Source organism: Pipistrellus hanaki (assembly GCF_964339955.1).
Source record: "Pipistrellus hanaki genome assembly, chromosome: 8".
In the NCBI taxonomy this organism is placed as follows: Eukaryota; Metazoa; Chordata; class Mammalia; order Chiroptera; family Vespertilionidae; genus Pipistrellus; species Pipistrellus hanaki.
This window is the reverse complement of record NC_140510.1, coordinates 64,636,369-64,654,291: the sequence shown is the minus strand read 5'-3', so window position 1 is coordinate 64,654,291 and position 17,923 is coordinate 64,636,369. Positions and strand designations below refer to the sequence as shown.

The 17,923-nt window shown below is 44.2% G+C and overlaps 1 protein-coding gene across 1 annotated transcript; it reads left to right on the top strand.

Moving 5' to 3' along the window:
• Positions 1–5,885: 5,885 nt before the first annotated feature.
• Positions 5,886–9,603, top strand: KCNE4 (potassium voltage-gated channel subfamily E regulatory subunit 4). The gene is made up of 3 exons (XM_084891950.1): positions 5,886–6,192; positions 6,455–6,562; positions 7,115–9,603. Exon 3 carries the CDS (start codon positions 7,145–7,147, stop codon positions 7,664–7,666), a length of 522 nt encoding a protein of 173 aa, XP_084748076.1. The 5' UTR covers positions 5,886–6,192; positions 6,455–6,562; positions 7,115–7,144; the 3' UTR covers positions 7,667–9,603.
• Positions 9,604–17,923: the final 8,320 nt, after the last annotated feature.

Genomic DNA, 17,923 nt, shown 5'->3' with positions numbered 1-17,923 from the left:
TCTGACAGGGACAGGGACAGAAACAGTGACTCGGAGCCCATACAGCATGTTCATTTTATACAGCGAGAAAAACAGGAAGTTTTACTGAAAGTCAAGACAAAGGAGACCATGTGCATTCTAGGCTGGGCCCCGGTTGTAGTCATTCCTGGTGCTTGGCTGGATTGAAATAACAAAACCCACTCCCTGGCACCTGGGCTGAAGGTCAAGCCAACAACCTTCTGGCAAAATGTGTTTCCAGGGCGTGGATTTGCCCACGCCACTGGATTCAGCTGACAATAATTAAAGAAATGCCCATGTGCCTTCCCAGGCACTCTCTACACAAAACCATTTTATTAACTATTGTCCACTTCTTGTTCTTATTGGGTTCTGTGTTCTAAGCTGGCAATCTGGTACTTAGAAGGTTTAAGAAAACCTTTTAAGGGCTTCAAAACTTTTTTTTTTTTTTTTTTTTTTTAAGAGAGTCAACTCTGTCCTTCATTAGCACCCTTTTCCCATGGGCTTCCAAAGCTGGTCCTGACCCTTTGAATAGCAGGGAGTAGAGGAAGGGACCAGCGTTGAGAAGTGCGCATCCCAGGAATGGAGTACGTGTCTGGCGGGGTTTCAGTAGGAGGCAGTCCCTAATCTCCACATTTATAAAAGTCTGCTCATAGCAGCTTTCGTGCGACAGTTGAAAAGATTAAATAAGTATGTCTGTGAAGAACATTTCGCATTCTTTCTGTTATTCATTCAACAAATATTTCTGAAAGGTCTCCTGGGGGCCAGAAACCATTCTAGGCACTGGGAACAAATCAGCGCACCATATCTTATGGTTTCTTAACTCAAGTTTTAGTTAGGCAATGCCATGGAGCTCCCCAAATATTGTCTTTTTGAATTTTGTTTGTTGTTTAATATTTAAGATAAAAGAACACTTGCTAATTCTAGGTACTGCTCCAGCACTTTGCACATGTAATCTTATAATACATTCGCAGAACTTGCAAGGGGTCACCAAAAAGCAAACATTCACAATGAGTCCCACTACTTCTTCATACTCATTCTTTATTTTTTCTTTATTTTTTTTTTATTAAATTATTATCTGTGTACATATACCATTGTTCCCCCCTCCCATACATGCCCTCCCTCCCCAGTGTTTTGTGTCCATTGGTTGTACTTATATGCATGTATACAAGTCCTTAGGTTGATCTCTTATCTTCCCCAGATCTCCCTTCCCTCCCCGCTGTACACACTCATTCTTTAGGGCCTCCCTGCTCTGTGATGGGTATCTTAAGGCAGATTCCATGACTTTTCTTCTCACTCTTAGGAGATAAAAATCCCCTGTAGTATCCCCAAACAGCCCTAGTTCAGCAATTAAAGTGTCCATTCCAACGTGATAGTCAAAGCTGCTCAAGTTCATTTAGAGTTGAAGCTGTTTCTGCCAACCCTCCTTCCTCCTTCATTTGCCCCCACCTCCCTTGGACCTTGGGTAGACTGGAAGACTGGTAGGCAGGGCAATGATTTCCTTTGGATGTGGGAAAAGCACTCCTCCCTCAGCCCTAGATGCCATCCTGGGAGAGAACTAGCCTGTGTCCCGGGGCTGTGTGCCCCTCCCCTCCTGTGTGGCCTACTTTTGGCCTATTGGAAACAAACACTTCAATGTCAAGAGTAGGGTAATAGCTACTAAACTTGCTTCTGACAAACTCTGGGAGCATGGGTTTCCCTAACTCTCGATAGCAGGGTCTGGACCCAGTCCTTCAGCCTTCAGATTTTTCCAGATGTGGGTATGACCTCAGTCCTCTGTGTCCAGCTCAGTCTTAGTCTCTAGAAGCATTCCATACTTAGAAGAGACCACAAGGTGTAGCACTCAGATACAAACACGCTGGGATTAAAATCCCAGATAATGCCAGCTCAGCCATGACCTAGCCGTGTGATCTAGGGCAGGGTACTCCAAGCATTCTTTAACCTCGGTTTCCTTATTTGTATAATAGGGATGATAATAGAGGCTGCCTCATAGGATTTTTAGACACATTAAATAAGATAAAATGTATAAAGTGCTTAGAACAGTTCCCGAGACGCTTTAGGCATCATGGAAGTATTTGTTAAATAATAAAAAAAAAATGTTTGAATAGTAAATAACAAAGATCAGTTCACGGCAACTTTACCAGGCACTTTAAATTTCAGGAGTTCTGGGTCCTTCCAGTCCAGTCAATTTTGGATGATGTCCAGGCAGAACCTGCCTGGAGCCACATGGCCGGTGTCATAGGAGGCTCTGCGGGTCTTACTACACAGTATAAAACACCTAGTCCTGTTTTATTCCATGCGCTAGGAATGCTAGCAAGCATGAGTTGAGGAAGGGTGACAGGGTTTTAGAAGGAATGAGCACAGAAAAAGTTCCCAGACACGACTTTTCAGAAAGGGTATCTGGGAAAAACAAAGCCATGGGTGGGCATTGAGGGCACATTTCACACCCTCTGCCAGCCCTGCAGCCTGGCTCTCCCACGTCTTGTTTTGCTCTGTTCCTTGCTATCTCTGCAGGGAAGGCATAACCTCGTGGATTATGGGACATTCTGAGTATCTTGAGACAATTAATTATCCTACTCTTGACATGCCTGAAACATAGAGAGATTATGCAACTCAGCCAGTCACGTAGCACGGGTGAGGCCGAGCTGGGTCAGGTCTTCGGACTCCAGATTTATGTTTAATCTGATGAGATTCGCCAGTGTGCTGTTATCCCAGCATGGACTTTGTTTAGTCACAGAAGCTGCTAACATAATTTCAGAAATGTGTGCCCAGGGAATCCAGGTCATCTGGTGAAAATGACATTACCAGGACACTAAAACACTCAAAGTTTGGAGAAAGTTGTGCGTCAGGATTAAGTAGGGGGGGAAAAAAATAAAATCAAAACAGGACCAGAAATCAGCTGTGTATGTAAACAAAAGGGAATTGATTTACTATGAAAAATATGAATATAGGACAAAAGCATTACCACTTCACTGATACCTTCGAGGACATACTAAGCTTGGTGCAGCCTCCAATATTTAGAATAGCATGAATTCAGAAGAAACAATTTATAATTGCATGTTTGCACTTATGTTTGAGTAACTGGCTATTCATGAATGTACTTAAAAAATAATTTTTGTGAAGACTCAAAGGAAGTTGGAAAAATGCTCATCTTTTATTTCCTATTCCTTCCCAGTTCGCTGGTTCCTACTGAGTGGGACACACGGTGGTGGAATGAGAATGAGGCCTGGATTTGTACAGATCTGAGGTCAAATCCTTACTCTACTACAAATGGCATGGCTTTGAGTTTCTTTATCTATAGAATGGTTATAATACTGACCTCGCAATACTGAACTAAGCAAGGTCTCTTGCTACAAAATAGACACCCAGTTAGGTCTGGACTGCAGCATATCTTAGACTTCCTTAAAATTCCAGTTCAAAATGGATTTTTCAAAAGCCTGACCCTGATGCAAAGATAGACAGATATGTCCACAGAAAAGAATAAAAATCTCACAAATAACGTGGTTAATTGATTTTGTAAATATTTCAAGATTATTCAATGGGACAAGGACAGTCTTTTCAACAAAAGGTGCTGGAACAATTGGGTGTCCTCATGCAACAAATAAATGAACCTTGACCCCATGCCTTGTGTCAATATACAAAAATAACTTGAGATGAATTAAAAACCTAATTGTATGAGCTGAAGCTATAAAATTTTTAAGAGAGTAATAGGACAAAATCTTTGTGACCGTGGGTTAGACAAAAATTTCTTAGGATACCAAAAGCACAAACCATAACAATATTTGATAAACTGGACTTCAACAGCATAAAGAAACATTTGCTCTCCAAAGAAAATGAAAATGCAAGCCACAGACTAGGAGGAAGTATTTGTAAAATGCATCTATTTCTTTAACATTGCTGTGTCCTGAAACTGTGGCACAGAGATGTAATTAATAATTCTTGTGTGCACTCATCCTCCTCCCTCACTATTTAGACCACTGTTCCCTACCATTCTTCTCATAATACTGTTATGATTGAGGCCTGGAGGGAAGATTGGGGTGTGCATTATGACATTTTAAGCCTCACATCTTCAATTCCATTCTTGGCAAAAGAAAAAAGAACAACAATGAAAAATCTGGAGACAGGCACATATCCAACAGGAAGCAACTTGAAGTCCTTGGTAGCAATAGGACACTCTCAACAGTGACAACAAGAAGCACAGATGGCTGAAACCAGTTTGGCTCAGTGGATAGAGCATTGGTCTGCGGACTGAAGAGTCCCAGGTTTGATTCCAGTCTAGGGCATGTACCTTGGTTGCGGGCACATCCCCAGTAGGGGATGTGCAAGAGGCAGCTGGTCGATGTTTCTCTCTCATTGATGTTTCTAGCTCTATATCCCTCTCCCTTCCTCTCTGTAAAAAATCAATTATATATATATATATATATATATATATATATATATACATATTTTAAAAAAGAAGCACAGATGAACATACACATACTGCAAGATATGGCCCTCAGTGCTGTGCTTGCATCATTGCATTTAACTGTTGGTGAGTCAGCACATAGTCCGGGAGGAAGCAGGGTCACCATCCAGGCGGCCAGCAGGCTTCTTTTGGGCCGTTCCTTCCCGCATACCTGCAATGGATTTTGTCCTTCCCATGTCTCTGAAGTGCTTTGTCCTTTGGAATTCACTCTGAATTCATCCATGGCTTGTCTTGGTTTTACTGTCTTGGGACTGTTGGCTCAATTTAGGAGATTTATCTTTGAAAATTCAGCCTCTGTTTGGCTTCCTGGCATCAAGCTTTGTACTTCCTTGCTCCTTAATTCTGGTAAACCCTTCCCCCACCTCCTCCCTCTGCTTCCCTTGGCCTTCCATGTGCAGTGCTTGATCGTCCCTGGGTCAATATGAATCTCATATGTCCCCAGGTACATAATGGACAATATTGGCATCAACGGGCATCCTGCTCACAGGTCTCTCTTTTCTGCTGTCCTTCACAAACCACTGTATGCATAGCTGAAGCTGGAGGTCCTCAGACACGTAAGATGAATACAGATTGGAAAGGTCATGCCTACCTTTGCCAGGGTAGCTGTGACGTTTTAAAAATATTAATATAACTGCGAGGATGTCTTTATTGGTGAGCAACGTTGCAGGGTGTGGGTGGTCTCAGTGTTGGGTTGTCAGTTGATACCTCAGAGTCAGCTGGGGATTGGAGGGTGAGCACAGCCCAGACCATAAGCGAGTGGATCAGCATGTGCTCATTATACAGCTCTGCACAGGTTCCCTAAAAAAATCGGGCCGGGTGCTGACCCAGGTGGGTCCAGAGAGCAGCACTGGAAGTCCCAGGGCTGCATGTGTTCCAGCTGGGGCAGAGGGACGCCGCCAGGCTTCCACTCCGTTTCATGTAACAGCAGCCGAACCATGAGAGATGCTTTTTCTAGAACTGACTCCCCAGACCGTCTGCCTGACTGCAGTTTATGGGCCACAGGCAGCTGGGGCAGAGCCATCCCCCAGTTTACTTCCACTTGCATGAGAGGCGCTCAGAATAAACACCCCGGGAAGCGGATGGACTGACATCAAAGTCTTCAATTCCTTTTCCAATATTGATCTCAGCAGCCCTTCCCACACAGGTCTACGTAGGTTTTCAAAGCTCGAACTGTGCTCAGTTCCTCCCCAGAAGGATGCCCGCTCCTCCTGTGACCTGTGTGGACGGTCTCAGTGTGAGGCAGCCAAGAGCAGCTGTGCCCGCAGAGCTGGAGTGAATCCTACCACAGTCTCTTCACAGTAACCCACTTGCACTTCACGCAGACTACTGAAAAGAATCTCATCATATATATAAATTTATAAAAAAAAAAAAAAAAATAGGTTCACGAGCTTCCTGCGGAAGACAGGGAGATGCTCTCTGAGTATTTAAAGGGCTAGCCTGCACCGGCCAGCCTTAAACCTCAGCACGGGAAAGCTGACGGGTCACATCATTCTAGGTGCTGAAGCCCCCCGGGTCCAACCATTGCACACACCAGGAATGGGAGGCGTGGGAAGGTTCAGTGAAGATTTAAAAAATTTGCATAGTTACTGGAAGAACAGAGACTTAAGCCCCAGTTTCCTGACAGGAAATCCTGCCCTTGCTTCCAACTGCCTTTTATCCAGATGATGGTCTTTGTGTCTGAAAGCCTGCAGATGGCAACGGGGCTCTTCCCCAAGAGGGAGACGAGACTCGAGGTAATTGTCGGTAAGAGTGGACTTTGGGGGACACTTCTTTCTCCTCTTCGGACTCCTTTTCGTGGCCAACTGAGCACGCCGGCTCCGGGGCTGGGAGCAAGGAGCCATCCGCTGGCTCCAGGCTCTCCTCACACACAGCTGCTCAGACAGTGAGCTGAGCTGCAGGGCTTGGAGTTCACTGTTCTCCCTGCCAGACCGACCTCTGTTGTAAATTTCCCTCCCGGAACACGTGACGATGCATTTCTTGACTATATATCCCCAGGGCAGCCGCGGAGCCGAGCTGTCAGAGGCTCAGCCCGCCGCGAGGAGGACGCTCTTGGACTTGGCCACTTAGCAAACTCAGGGCTTGGGACGAATTTGCCAGCGTTTGGTAAGTCAGCGATGCCACTGGGCTTCAGACACCTTTTGAAGGGCCATTTCTACCAGCTAGCAGGCGAAGTTTTCCTTGCCTTTTGTTTTTGTTTTGTTCCCAAGGAAACTTTGTTTTGAATTAAAAAAAAAAATAATAGTTTTAAGCAGGAGAAGCAAAATGTAAACGTTCTCTTTCCTGCTCAGTTAAAAAAAAAGACGTTCTCAGTGGTTACAATGTCAGTTATGTTGTCTGTGCTTCCTCGTCTTACACTGATCTCCCCCCCTCCCCCTTCTTGGGTTTTTAAAATGGTCAAAGTGATGCTTTTTTAGAGTGACGCTCTCTCTACAAATTACAAATATGATGGACACGTAGAGACTAAGTCATGGAAGTCCTTCTTACGCACCTCCCTGCCTTCTCCCCCAGGCACTCCAGCCTCTGCAGCTGCTTCCTTTCCGCTGCGCCTTCATGCATGTAGAAGCTGTTTCGCTATTGCAATCCCACACACCTCTGCTGCCCTCCTCTCTGCCCCGTGGGCCGTGGGAGAGTGCTAACCAGCAGCTTTCTCCCCAGACCCTGGCAGAACGAGCAAGCAGCGCTTCCATGCTGAGGATGGAGCCCCTGAACAGCACGCACCCCAGCACCGCGCTCCCCGGCACCCCCCTCGAGTCCCACGACCCCAGCGGAAGGGACAGCGGCAAGGGGAACGAATACGTCTACATCCTGGTGGTCATGTCCTTCTACGGCATTTTCTTGATCGGGATCATGCTGGGCTACATGAAATCCAAGCGGCGGGAGAAGAAGGCCAGCCTGCTGCTGCTGTACAAGGACGAGGAGCGGCTGTGGGGCGAGGCCATGAAGCCCCTGCCCATGATGGCGGGGCTGCGGTCGGTGCAGGTGCCCGCCGTGATGCTGAACATGCTGCAGGAGAGCGTGGCGCCCGCGCTGTCCTGCACGCTCTGCTCCATGGAGGGGGACAGCGTGAGCTCCGAGTCCTCCTCGCCCGACGTGCACCTCACCATCCAGGAGGAGGGGGCCGACGACGAGCTGGGGGAGGAGAACTCGGAGACGCCCCTGAACGAAAGCAGCGAGGGCTCCTCGGAGAACATCCACCAGAATTCCTAGCACCCCCAGGGCCTCCGGCGGTGGCCCTGTCAGCAGAGAGGAAGGGCGTCTGGTTTCACTTTTGCAGTGAGGCTGCCTCTTTGAAGAGACCCCCTCGGCAGGCCCCTGCGTGGGGATGGTGGGAGCACAGGAGTCCGTGCCGTGCCTGTGGTGCGCACCGCCACAGCCAAAGCCCTGAAGACGTGCCGGGGGCACATTTACTTGGGGCCTGGGGCTCGGGTGCCGGGTCAGAATCTGGCAGGTCCAGGTGCTTGCTCAGTGTTTTCTCACTGGATGCCCTGGCTAACTCTGGCAGCTTCTGCCCACTCCCAGGGACATGCTGGGACACTAACTTTTGATTGACTGATTTGCCCAGAGCTTTGTCGTTCTCCATCTGATTGGCTGTAAGTACCTCTGTGGTGTGCCTGTGGCATTCATTCACCAGTGACAGTGCTCCTGGCCTCTTGGGTTGGGAGGGTGACGTTGAAAGGAGGACTTTCCATGGGAGAAAGCTGGAGATCTGAACTCGGCCCGTTTGCATATCATAAGGGTAACAGAGGGCAACCTTTAAAAGTGTTAACATTGGCTGGGATTATAAGGCTTGACCCTTTCTGTAACCCTCAACCTTGAACTCTGACCTGGGACCATCCCGCTGACATGAAGTTTTTTTTTGGTTGGAAGAGCTCTCCAGAATCTAACCTGCACTCCTAATGGCCATGCAGGGGACTCCTCCTGATCTTCCCAGAAAGGGTACTGATGGGGTTGAATGAAGCCAACCCTTAGCTCTACTGCTGCTCAACTCTCAGCCTGATTTTCTGAGCTGGGAGAGGACATTCGGCGGGCCTCAGTGATACGGCCTGTTGTCACGTAGCCGAGACCGAGAAGGGCATACTCAGGCAGAAGTCACACAAAGCTGGGGTCCACGTTCTGTCCCCTGACCCCCGAGCCCTGACACTGGTTTGCTGTGTGGTCCCGGGCATGTCATCAAGAGGCTTACCGCCTGCCTGAGACTCCTGACGGTCTGCGTCCCCAGGGGGCTGGGAGGATGTCTTTAGATTTTAAGCCTCCGTGATAAATCCTGCATGGCCTGGTGCGAGGAAGCTCGGACCAGATATTTCCCCCTTGGCCAGTTAGTCTGCAAAAGGATTTGCTTATTTAAAGGAGCAGTTGGAGACTAGGAAGGCAGGGCACTGGGAAGTTCAGGGAGAATCACCCCCTCATCCAGGCTGTCGTTTTTCCCAGCAGTGAACCAAAAAGGCGGACACCACATTTTACGCTGTCTGCAAAGTTCTCTCTGGGTGCTGGAATGTTAACCCTCCAGCGGAGGGAACGAGAGACCCAAAAGGAAACACTCAGGAATGCTTGCCGACATCTCCGGGTATTCCTGTGGTCGGAATTCCTTTGCAGCAGACCCTATGGGCCCTTGAATATGAGAAGGAAGAGAAACACACCAAAAGTCAAATTTAATTATAGTAAAAACAAAATGTTTTTTTTTTTTTTTAAATTAAAAGAAATACTCTCCCTGGGTTGGAGACAGCAATAACTACTGTTCCCATGGAAGGGTTAACAGTGGAGGAGCTGGTTTACCAGCTTGCCTTAACACAGTGCTAGAGGAAATTTATGTTTGGGGGGGGGGGGAAGGGGCCTCTGTTCACTTTAAAATCCAGAATGTGGATTTACTCCAAAGGGGGCTGTTTAAGGTGAAAGAAGCCAAGTTCAGTTGGCCCCTTGCCTGGAATCACTTGAATTCTGAAACTTTACTGCGACGGACATGTGCGTGGTCACATTTTCCATTGCTTCATCCCGAAGTTCGGTGCACATCTAGCTGCGCCTATTAAAATAGTGATGTATATACTTCCTTCTTATTCTATTAAGTTGTATAAAATGGTCTTCTGTATTTAACAGTTTGTCATTTTCACTATATTTTTTAATTTAAATAAACAAACACATTTCCCTGAGGAACCTCTGAGTTCTTTCTTTGATTCTGCAACATAATTCCTAGTTTCTAAGACATCCCAGGCACATTCTCCCAGCTGTCTCTGGATCAGGGTCATTTTCCAAGTTAGACTCCCATGAAGACATATTTTATTTCTGTCTGAATCATGGGCTGAACAAGGGCTAGGCGTTTCCATCTTGTGACATGCTTTGCAATGAATGAAAAACAAGTTGCAAATAGTTTTGCATCAATTTCTCTTTAAATTTGATGGCCATGGGGGCCTTTGAACTTGAACATGCAACTGCTACAAAGATGTTGCTCCAAATTTGGTCACAAGAACACGTTTGCTTTGGTTGTTGGCTCGGCAGATATTATCCACGTAGGACCGCAGCAGCAACGTCTGATGGGCAGGAAGTTCCTGTATGTACAGCCACATACACTTAGGAAAATACTGGAGCACAAAATCTCTGGTATTTAGATGGCACCTCCTTTTATTCCCAGTAACATCTACACGAAGACTGATGTTCGAAGCTCTTCCCACCTGGTCCGGCTGTAGCTCTGGCCCTCAGATTTTATTACTTTATTTACACAGCCAGAGGTGCTAAAGAAAAATGACCCAAGACAGGGACCCATTTTTGAATCATGCAGAGGATACAGAACATCCTTACTTTTATGTTTCTCTGTGTCCCGTGAGTTTGGCTTTTCTGTTTCAAGTAAATGTTTTCTTTAGGCGCACAAATAAGTGTCTCCCTAAAGGATTTATTGGGTGAAGGTTACAGGGCAGCCCGGGATCCTTTCCAAAACACTTCAACGATCTCCATCCATCAGTTGGTACTTTGACAATGTAAGATGAGAAGATCAATTTAAAAGACAAGAAAGCCCTTCTGTTTATCCCAGCTTAATGCCATTCTTGGTAAGGAAATAGTTAAGGAAAGCATTATTACCACAGGCGGAAGAAGAGGGAATTCTAAACTCTAATTGTCCTAAAAATATGCAGAGTACACTATGTCGTTTTAATGGCATATTTGTTTTCTTTAAACAACACACACACACACACACACACACACACACACACACACAAACTTCTAAGCAGAACCTAAAGCCCAAGGGGTTTAATCTGTGCGGATTTACTCATGCATGTGAAAAAACAGAAAAGAGAATTTGGCTCCGTGTGCCTAGGATATTAGAAACATATTTTAAAGCACTTAAATGTTAGGCATGAGGTAAATGGATCATCCATGCTGTTCCAATTACACCTTTGTACGTCAAAGTCAGACAGGGATGCTGTAGAGAAAACTTTCAGGGACAGAATCTGGGATCAAAATTACCGGGAAAGGCTGAAGTTGGGCCAAGGAATGAGTGCTCTTGGCTCATGACTCTGGTTGGAGAGTAGATCCTGTGGTACATTTGAGAGCTGCAATTGGAGGGTTTTGCGGTCAGGCATGTACTTCCAGGGCTCAGCTGAAAAAGGGTCATTTATCTTCCTATAAAACGCTGCTCTGATCCTAGAGACGTTGTGGAGCAGACAGAACATTGAGCTTGCGATGCAACTGATACTCTAGGTTTAGACCGAGCAAAATGTGCTCAACTGCATTACCCAAAATCTGGGTGCCCTGCTGGAGAAAATCACATGGGATATCATGGGTCAAGGTCAGGAGTGGCCAATAGGGCTGGAGGGAGACATATCAGCCGACTGACCGGGAGAGTGGGTCAGCAAGCACTGGACCTGGGGAAGGGTGTAAAGGGGGTTTAGGGGAGGCCCAGCCCTGCTCTTCTAGCTTTCTCAGCTAACCCTGCTGTTGTGTTGCTCTGTGGCTCACAATGCGAGGACATGCTGGGCTTCCTCTCCTGGGACCTGTTAATTTGAAGAACGGTGAAACACTGAGAGATATTGAGCTCTGCTTGAACCTAAAGGAAAAGCAGCTTCATGTTTCTACTTTGTAAAACGTGTCCTGGCACCTGTCTGCAAATAAAGCCACTGAAACCTCTTTTTCTGTGAACAGTTTCCTCAGGAAACTGTGATGTTTAGGGAAAGCGCATGATTTTCCAAAGGAGAAGGGTCATAAGAGAGAGAAACCACTGTTTACTTCTGCTTTTCCCTGTTTCTGAAGTGTTTCCTTCCACACAGGAAGGAACAGTTTGGGATGTGAGCTGTTACCATGGAGATAACCAGCCAAGGTCACTTGTTTGAAGGAGCCCAGGGCCTCACAGCATTGGATTAGAGACTGGATGAAGTTGGTATTTGTTTCTTGACTCAGGCAAGAAGCTTTGAGCCCACGGCCACCTCCACCCACGACATAGAGGAGGTACCCAGGGAGTACCCTGCTCTCCTTTTGTCCTGGACAACCCCTTCTTTCTTCTCCTTGTACCTTCCTGTCCCATGCAATTCAGGGCTAAGCTTTGGTTCTCTCTGCTTTAGGGATTTATTTTCTTATCTTTCATTTGTTGCTAAGAAACACTATAAAAGGCCTTAGCTGATTTGGCTTAGTGGATAGGTAAGCGTGTGGACTGAAGTGGATAGGTAAGCCTGGACTGGTCCCAGGTTCGATTCCTGGTCAAGGGCATGTATCTGGGTTGCAGGTCCATGGCCATGGTCAGGCACATGCAGGAGGCAACCAATGGATGTGTCTCTCTCACACTGATGTTTCTCTCTTTGTCTTTATCCCTCCAGTCCACTCTCTCTAAAAATCAGTGGAAAAATATCACTGGGTAAGGATTAACAACAACAATAAGAAACATTGTAAAAGAATTCTTCACATCAGTAACTATACTATTTCCTGTCCTGAATGATTTTTCCACCCCGGTTCAAAGATGATGCATCGCATGTTCTCTCTTGTCTTAGTTCTGGCTGCTATAGGAAAGTACTGTATACTGCATGGCTTATAAACATAAATTTATTTCTCACAGTTCTAGAAGCTGTAAGTCCAAGGTCAGGGTTCCTGCATGGCTGGGTTCTGGTGAGGACCCACTTCCAGTTTGTAGACATCTGCTTTCTCATTGTATTCTTACCTGGCAGAAAGAGAGCAAACTAGCTCTGTGGTTTCTTTTTACAAGGGCACTAATGCTACTCATGAGGGCTTCACCTTCATGACCTAATTACCTTCCAAAGGTCTATCTTCTAATACCATCACATGGGGAATTAAATTTCAATATATGAATTTTGAGGGACATAAATATCAGCCCATAACACCTCTTTTCCCAATGTCCCTTACTTGTTTTCCCCTCACTTCCTTCTCTTATGCAAAAGGAACAAAAATAACAATGACCACAATGCATAATACTTATTAGGCACTTATGACATGCTAAGCACATGCTACATGCAAGCTTTACAACCCCGTGCTTTTTAATATATGTAGATTTCAGAGAGGAGGTGAGAGGGAGAGAGAGATAGAAACATCAATGATGAGACAGAATCATTGATCAGCTGCCTCTTGCACATCCCACACTGGGGATCAAGCCAGCAACCTGGGCATGTGCCCTGACCAAGAATTAAACCCCGTGACCTCCTGGTTCATAGGTCGATGCTCAGTCCTGAACCATGCCAGCCACACACAACTTCATGCTTTGATTTTCTACCTTCTTCTAGGTACTTATAGGTGCTGGGAAAAAGATAACCCCTGCCCAAAAAGATAACCCCTGCCCTAGTTTTCATATAGATAAATTTCAATAAAAATAACTTTACATCTGGTTAATTTATAAAATTAGAGAAGGATTTCTATGTGCAGGGTCCTCTGTCTCTAAAAGAACTTAAGAATACATGGTTTTTGAACAGTTGAGGACCCCAAGAAGCGGTTACCGGTAGTTGAATGAAATGTATAGTTTACCTAATATTTGCTTTGCTCCTTGATAGGCCCTTTCCCTTTGATTACCTTATTTATTTTCTCAAGGAAACTCTAATACGGTAAATGTAGGGTATGAAAGTTGAGGCTCAAAGAGAAGGTTGTCATGAAAAGAACGATGAGGATTTCAATGCAGCTCTTCTGATATGAGATCTTTATATTAGGATCTCTTTATATCTTGAAGCAGAGAGCCAAAGCCATGGAATCTAGACCTGTTCCAGACATTCGGCAGCTCTCTGACATTGCATATGTTGCTCAATTTTTCTGGGCATGTTTTCTCACTGATAAAATGGAGTTATGAAGAGCTTTTCTATTGACCTCAAAACAGTCAGAACTGTTTATGAAGCAGCTGGGGAAAAAAAGTGTCATTGAAAGGCAGCTGTGTGTAGACATTTCTTATATTTACCATTCTCCAGTATTTCTCTCCTTTTGAAACCATGGACATTTCCACTGCTCAACCCCTTCTCCTGTCTGTTCTTCCATACCACCAGTGGTCAGGCAGGGATAGGACTCATTGTGGTTGTTGTGAACTGAGTAGAAGTGATGTATGTAAATGTAGGCTGAATCAGTGAAAAGCCTGTGTATGATTCCCTCTCTAGTTACCCTCTCTATCTGCAGCTGGCTCTGCATAAAGCAATAATAATCTAAGTTATGGCAAATATTGAGAAGTTTGGATTTTTGCTCCTGTAGTATAACTCAACCATTGGATTTACAGAAGAGTATGGCCACATTAGAGAGACATGGAATGTTGGAAGGTGCCCACCAGATCATTAACCCAACCCCTCTCTTTAATGATGTGGAAATTAAGGTTCAGAGTAGCTAAGTGACTTGTTCAAAGTCAATGTGGGAGATGGGGTTGCAACTCGGGTCTCCAGGCATCTCGTTCAAGGTCTCCAAGAGCACATGGCTATGGCTCTGCCAAAGCTTAATGAAAACCAACTTCCCAGAGCGTCTTCTCCCTTGAGTGTCTCACCTTGGGCTTCCCTGAGCAGCATTAGATCACTGGTGTTATCTCTGTTTATGGCTCCATGAACCCTGCTTGGAAGTGGCTTCTTTTTTTTCCTGGTCAAACCCTGGCACTTACTGCTCTTCGTGGGGTGTTGGATCCAAGTGGGCAGAAGTAAACACATTCCCCCAAAGCAGTGCCATGTGACATCACTGGAAACTTGAATAAAAGGGAAGAAGCTATAAATAGGAGGAGGAAATACTCAAACATGGCTGAATGTAGTTGTCTTGCATGCAACTTACTGGCTTTTGCTTTTCAGTTCTATTTGTTTGTGTGTTTTGGCTTAGCTCCAGTGCCATAGCGAGTCACAGGCAGAACGGTTTCAGGACTGATGTCCTTAGGTGCCTGGTAAAGTGAAAGTAAATGCTGGAGAATCAGCTCTAGACAGAAGTCTCAGATGATGCAGAAACCATTTTACCTTTATTTTCATACTCTTATCTCTGATATGGAAGGAACAGTCTCCCTCTCATTTGTCTTTTTTCAGCCAGAACTTTTGCCAAAGCACTGGACATGGTGGACATGGTGCTTGGAGGAGGGATTCTGTTTCTTTTTCTTTCTTTTTTTTTTTTTAAATGTTCTCCTTTTTTGTACTTCCATCACTCTGTCCTCATGCCTCAGTTACAGCAGAAGTTATAATTTTTCCCATAGGGTCAGAACCATATATATTATTTTTGTAGTTTACATGGCTAGTCAGCAGCAGAACTGGGAATTGAACCTGGCTGGCAATCTGGCCTCAGAGTCAATAACACCTCAATGCCCATTGGACTGCCTTTGTATCTCCAAGTCCCAATAATTCAGCTCGAGCCTAGACTTTTCTCATGAGCACCTATGCCGATGGCTATACCCACCTGATGTCCTGTAAGCACTTCAAATAATTTCTGACATCAAAATTCAAACTCATTATCTTCCTACAAAACCTGTCCCCAACTTATATTTTGCAGGTGTCATAAATATGAGTAGAACACAAGCTTTTCTCCTTCCCTTAGGTCATCAGACTCTCTCTGTAATCTCATTCCATTAACATGTTTATTATTTACCCTAAAAGTATTTCTTTCATTAAAAATGTACTGAGGACCAGAGAGGTGCTAGAACAGTAAAAGATAAAATGATCAGAGCTGTGCTTCATAAATAAAAATTTAATATTTAGATGGAGCGTGCAAGACACTGGTTGTACAAGGATAAAAACCCACTTTCTGACATCATGGTGCTTATAGTTTTCCCATTTTATAAGATGAACTTAGGAAGATAGAGGAGGGAGGTAAAGAAAGTAGGATTTTGATGACAGGTGAGAAGTGGCTGGACTGGGGCAATAGCAGGTGAAATGAAGACATGGAAGCTGGAAATACGGAGGAATTGAAATTGATAAGATTTCACAAGTAGGTGAACCATAGAGAATGAAGAAGAGGGTTGGAGGAAATATGACCCTAAGGTATTGAGTCTGCATAATTGAAGAGTGCAAAAAATGGCCAGTCAATCCTGGAAAGGATTTATTGCATTTTGCATTTTGAGTTGGAGGCACTTACATGATATTCAGAAAGTGCTTAGAAAATGAGTATGGAAGCCTTTGAGAGAAGTTTGAGCAAAAGACTAGATTTGGGAGCCATGCGCATGAATACACAGACCTGAAACTTCAACTATGGCTGAAATAGCCAAGGAGAAGTGGGAATAGAGGAGGGCAAAGAGCAGTCCTTTGGGGACTTCTTGGGGGTTGGAAGAGGAAAGGCAGAAAGAATAGGAAGAGTCCAAGAACTAAAGTCCTGATGGCAGCAAGCCAAGCACACAGGTTTTCCAGAAGGAGGAGGTCAACCATCAGAGAGATGGAGGAGAAAGAAGCCTCCTTTTGATGATGTTTGATTCATTTCTATTTTCTATGAATTGCAGACTTGTAGAGTGGTGGGGTGAAGATATTACAAGTACAAAGACTATTGAGCCATCTGTTTATCAACTAACTAGGTAGGTTTGGCTATGAAAAGCAAAGCATAGTGTGGTTAATTTAAGGAGTCAGAACAACACAGAGCTCGCATTCTTTCTTACTTGCCGTGAATTGCTACTTAGTTCAGGATGCAAGCCTACATTCACTCTCTTTGCTAGTAATGTGTGCCTTAATTTTTTTCTTTATGTGCTTTTATAAGGGATAATGTAAAGCAAAACAAAACAAAACAACAAAAACACAAAACCCCCCCCACAACTCACACGTTTCTGTGGGGGCGGCGGTGGGTAGTATTACAGGATTCACAGTCACATAGTGGCCTTCCACCGTAATAAAATGCAAAATTAGAAGTAATTGATTGGTCAAAAATTCTCCCTGTGTTTCTTGGGTCATGAACAGGCATACACCAGCCTGCAAAATCGCATACAAATAAATGGAAAGGAGGATGGCTTTAGGCTATCCAGGGGCAGATGCTATAGACCAGAGACATGATGCTGCACCAAGAACTTCAGGTGAATTCAAACCAGCTTTATCTCTCTTTGCACTTTAAAGAATGGCATTATTTTGTGGCTATAATGACTAGACATTTGGACTTGGAGAAATTTGGAAGGCTAAAGACATTATCATAGTTCTATTGAAAAGATAAAATGAGACAATGAAATGGTGGTTACCAGAAGGGAAGGGGAACAGGAGGTTGAATTGGGTATAGAGGTCAAATATATGGTAACCATATGGTAACCAAGGAAACCAGAATTTGGATGGCGAAAAGACTATAGAGTACACAGACTTGAATTATACAGTTGTATACTTAAAATTTATGTAATGGTATAAACTAATGTTACATCAATAAATTTAATTAAAAATAAAATATAATTTTGGTCTTTAGATAAATCAAATGATACTATTGAAATAAATATAAAAATCAGGGGAAAATCTAAAACTGGTGTGCAAATGTCAAATGTTTGTATTTTATAGTTGAATCCCTATTTTTAATAGAAATTGGGGTTTGATTTTACTTCAGAGATTAGATGCTAAAATAAGAGTGTAAGACAAAATTATATTTCAAAGTCTCTTAATTGCTCTTAAAATGTAAACTTCTGTGTTTTCTCAGAGTGGCCTCCCTGTCACTGGGTAGTATAGTCTAAGGAGTTTGAACAGAAGGGCACAAGGGTATCCTCTCTCTCTCTCTCTCTCTTTCTCTCTCACACACACTGAATTCCATTAATGTAACATGCCTGCATTTTTGCATTTTGCTATGAAATAGATGAGTAATTTCTCTGTGTTGTGATTGTTTCTTGTCCTGAAAGTAATCAATTTTGCATTTTTATGTTGCTCCCTAAGTAAGAGACATTGCATATCAGCCAGTCTTTTTTTTTTTTTTAAAGAAAATATATAATTTAATTTATTTAAAAGTACATATGTCAAAAACAATTAAAAAAAACACACCATAGAGTTTTCCTTTTAAAAATTAATTCTGTTGGGGTGATATTCATCCTATATAATAAAAACATTATATGCTAAGTGTCCAGTTGTCTGGTCAGCCATTCAACCAATCAAAGCATAATAT

Excerpts from the sequence above, each read along its gene's own strand:
- KCNE4 (XM_084891950.1), top strand. The coding sequence starts at position 7,145 with ATGCTGAGGATGGAGCCCCTGAACAGCACGCACCCCAGCACCGCGCTC.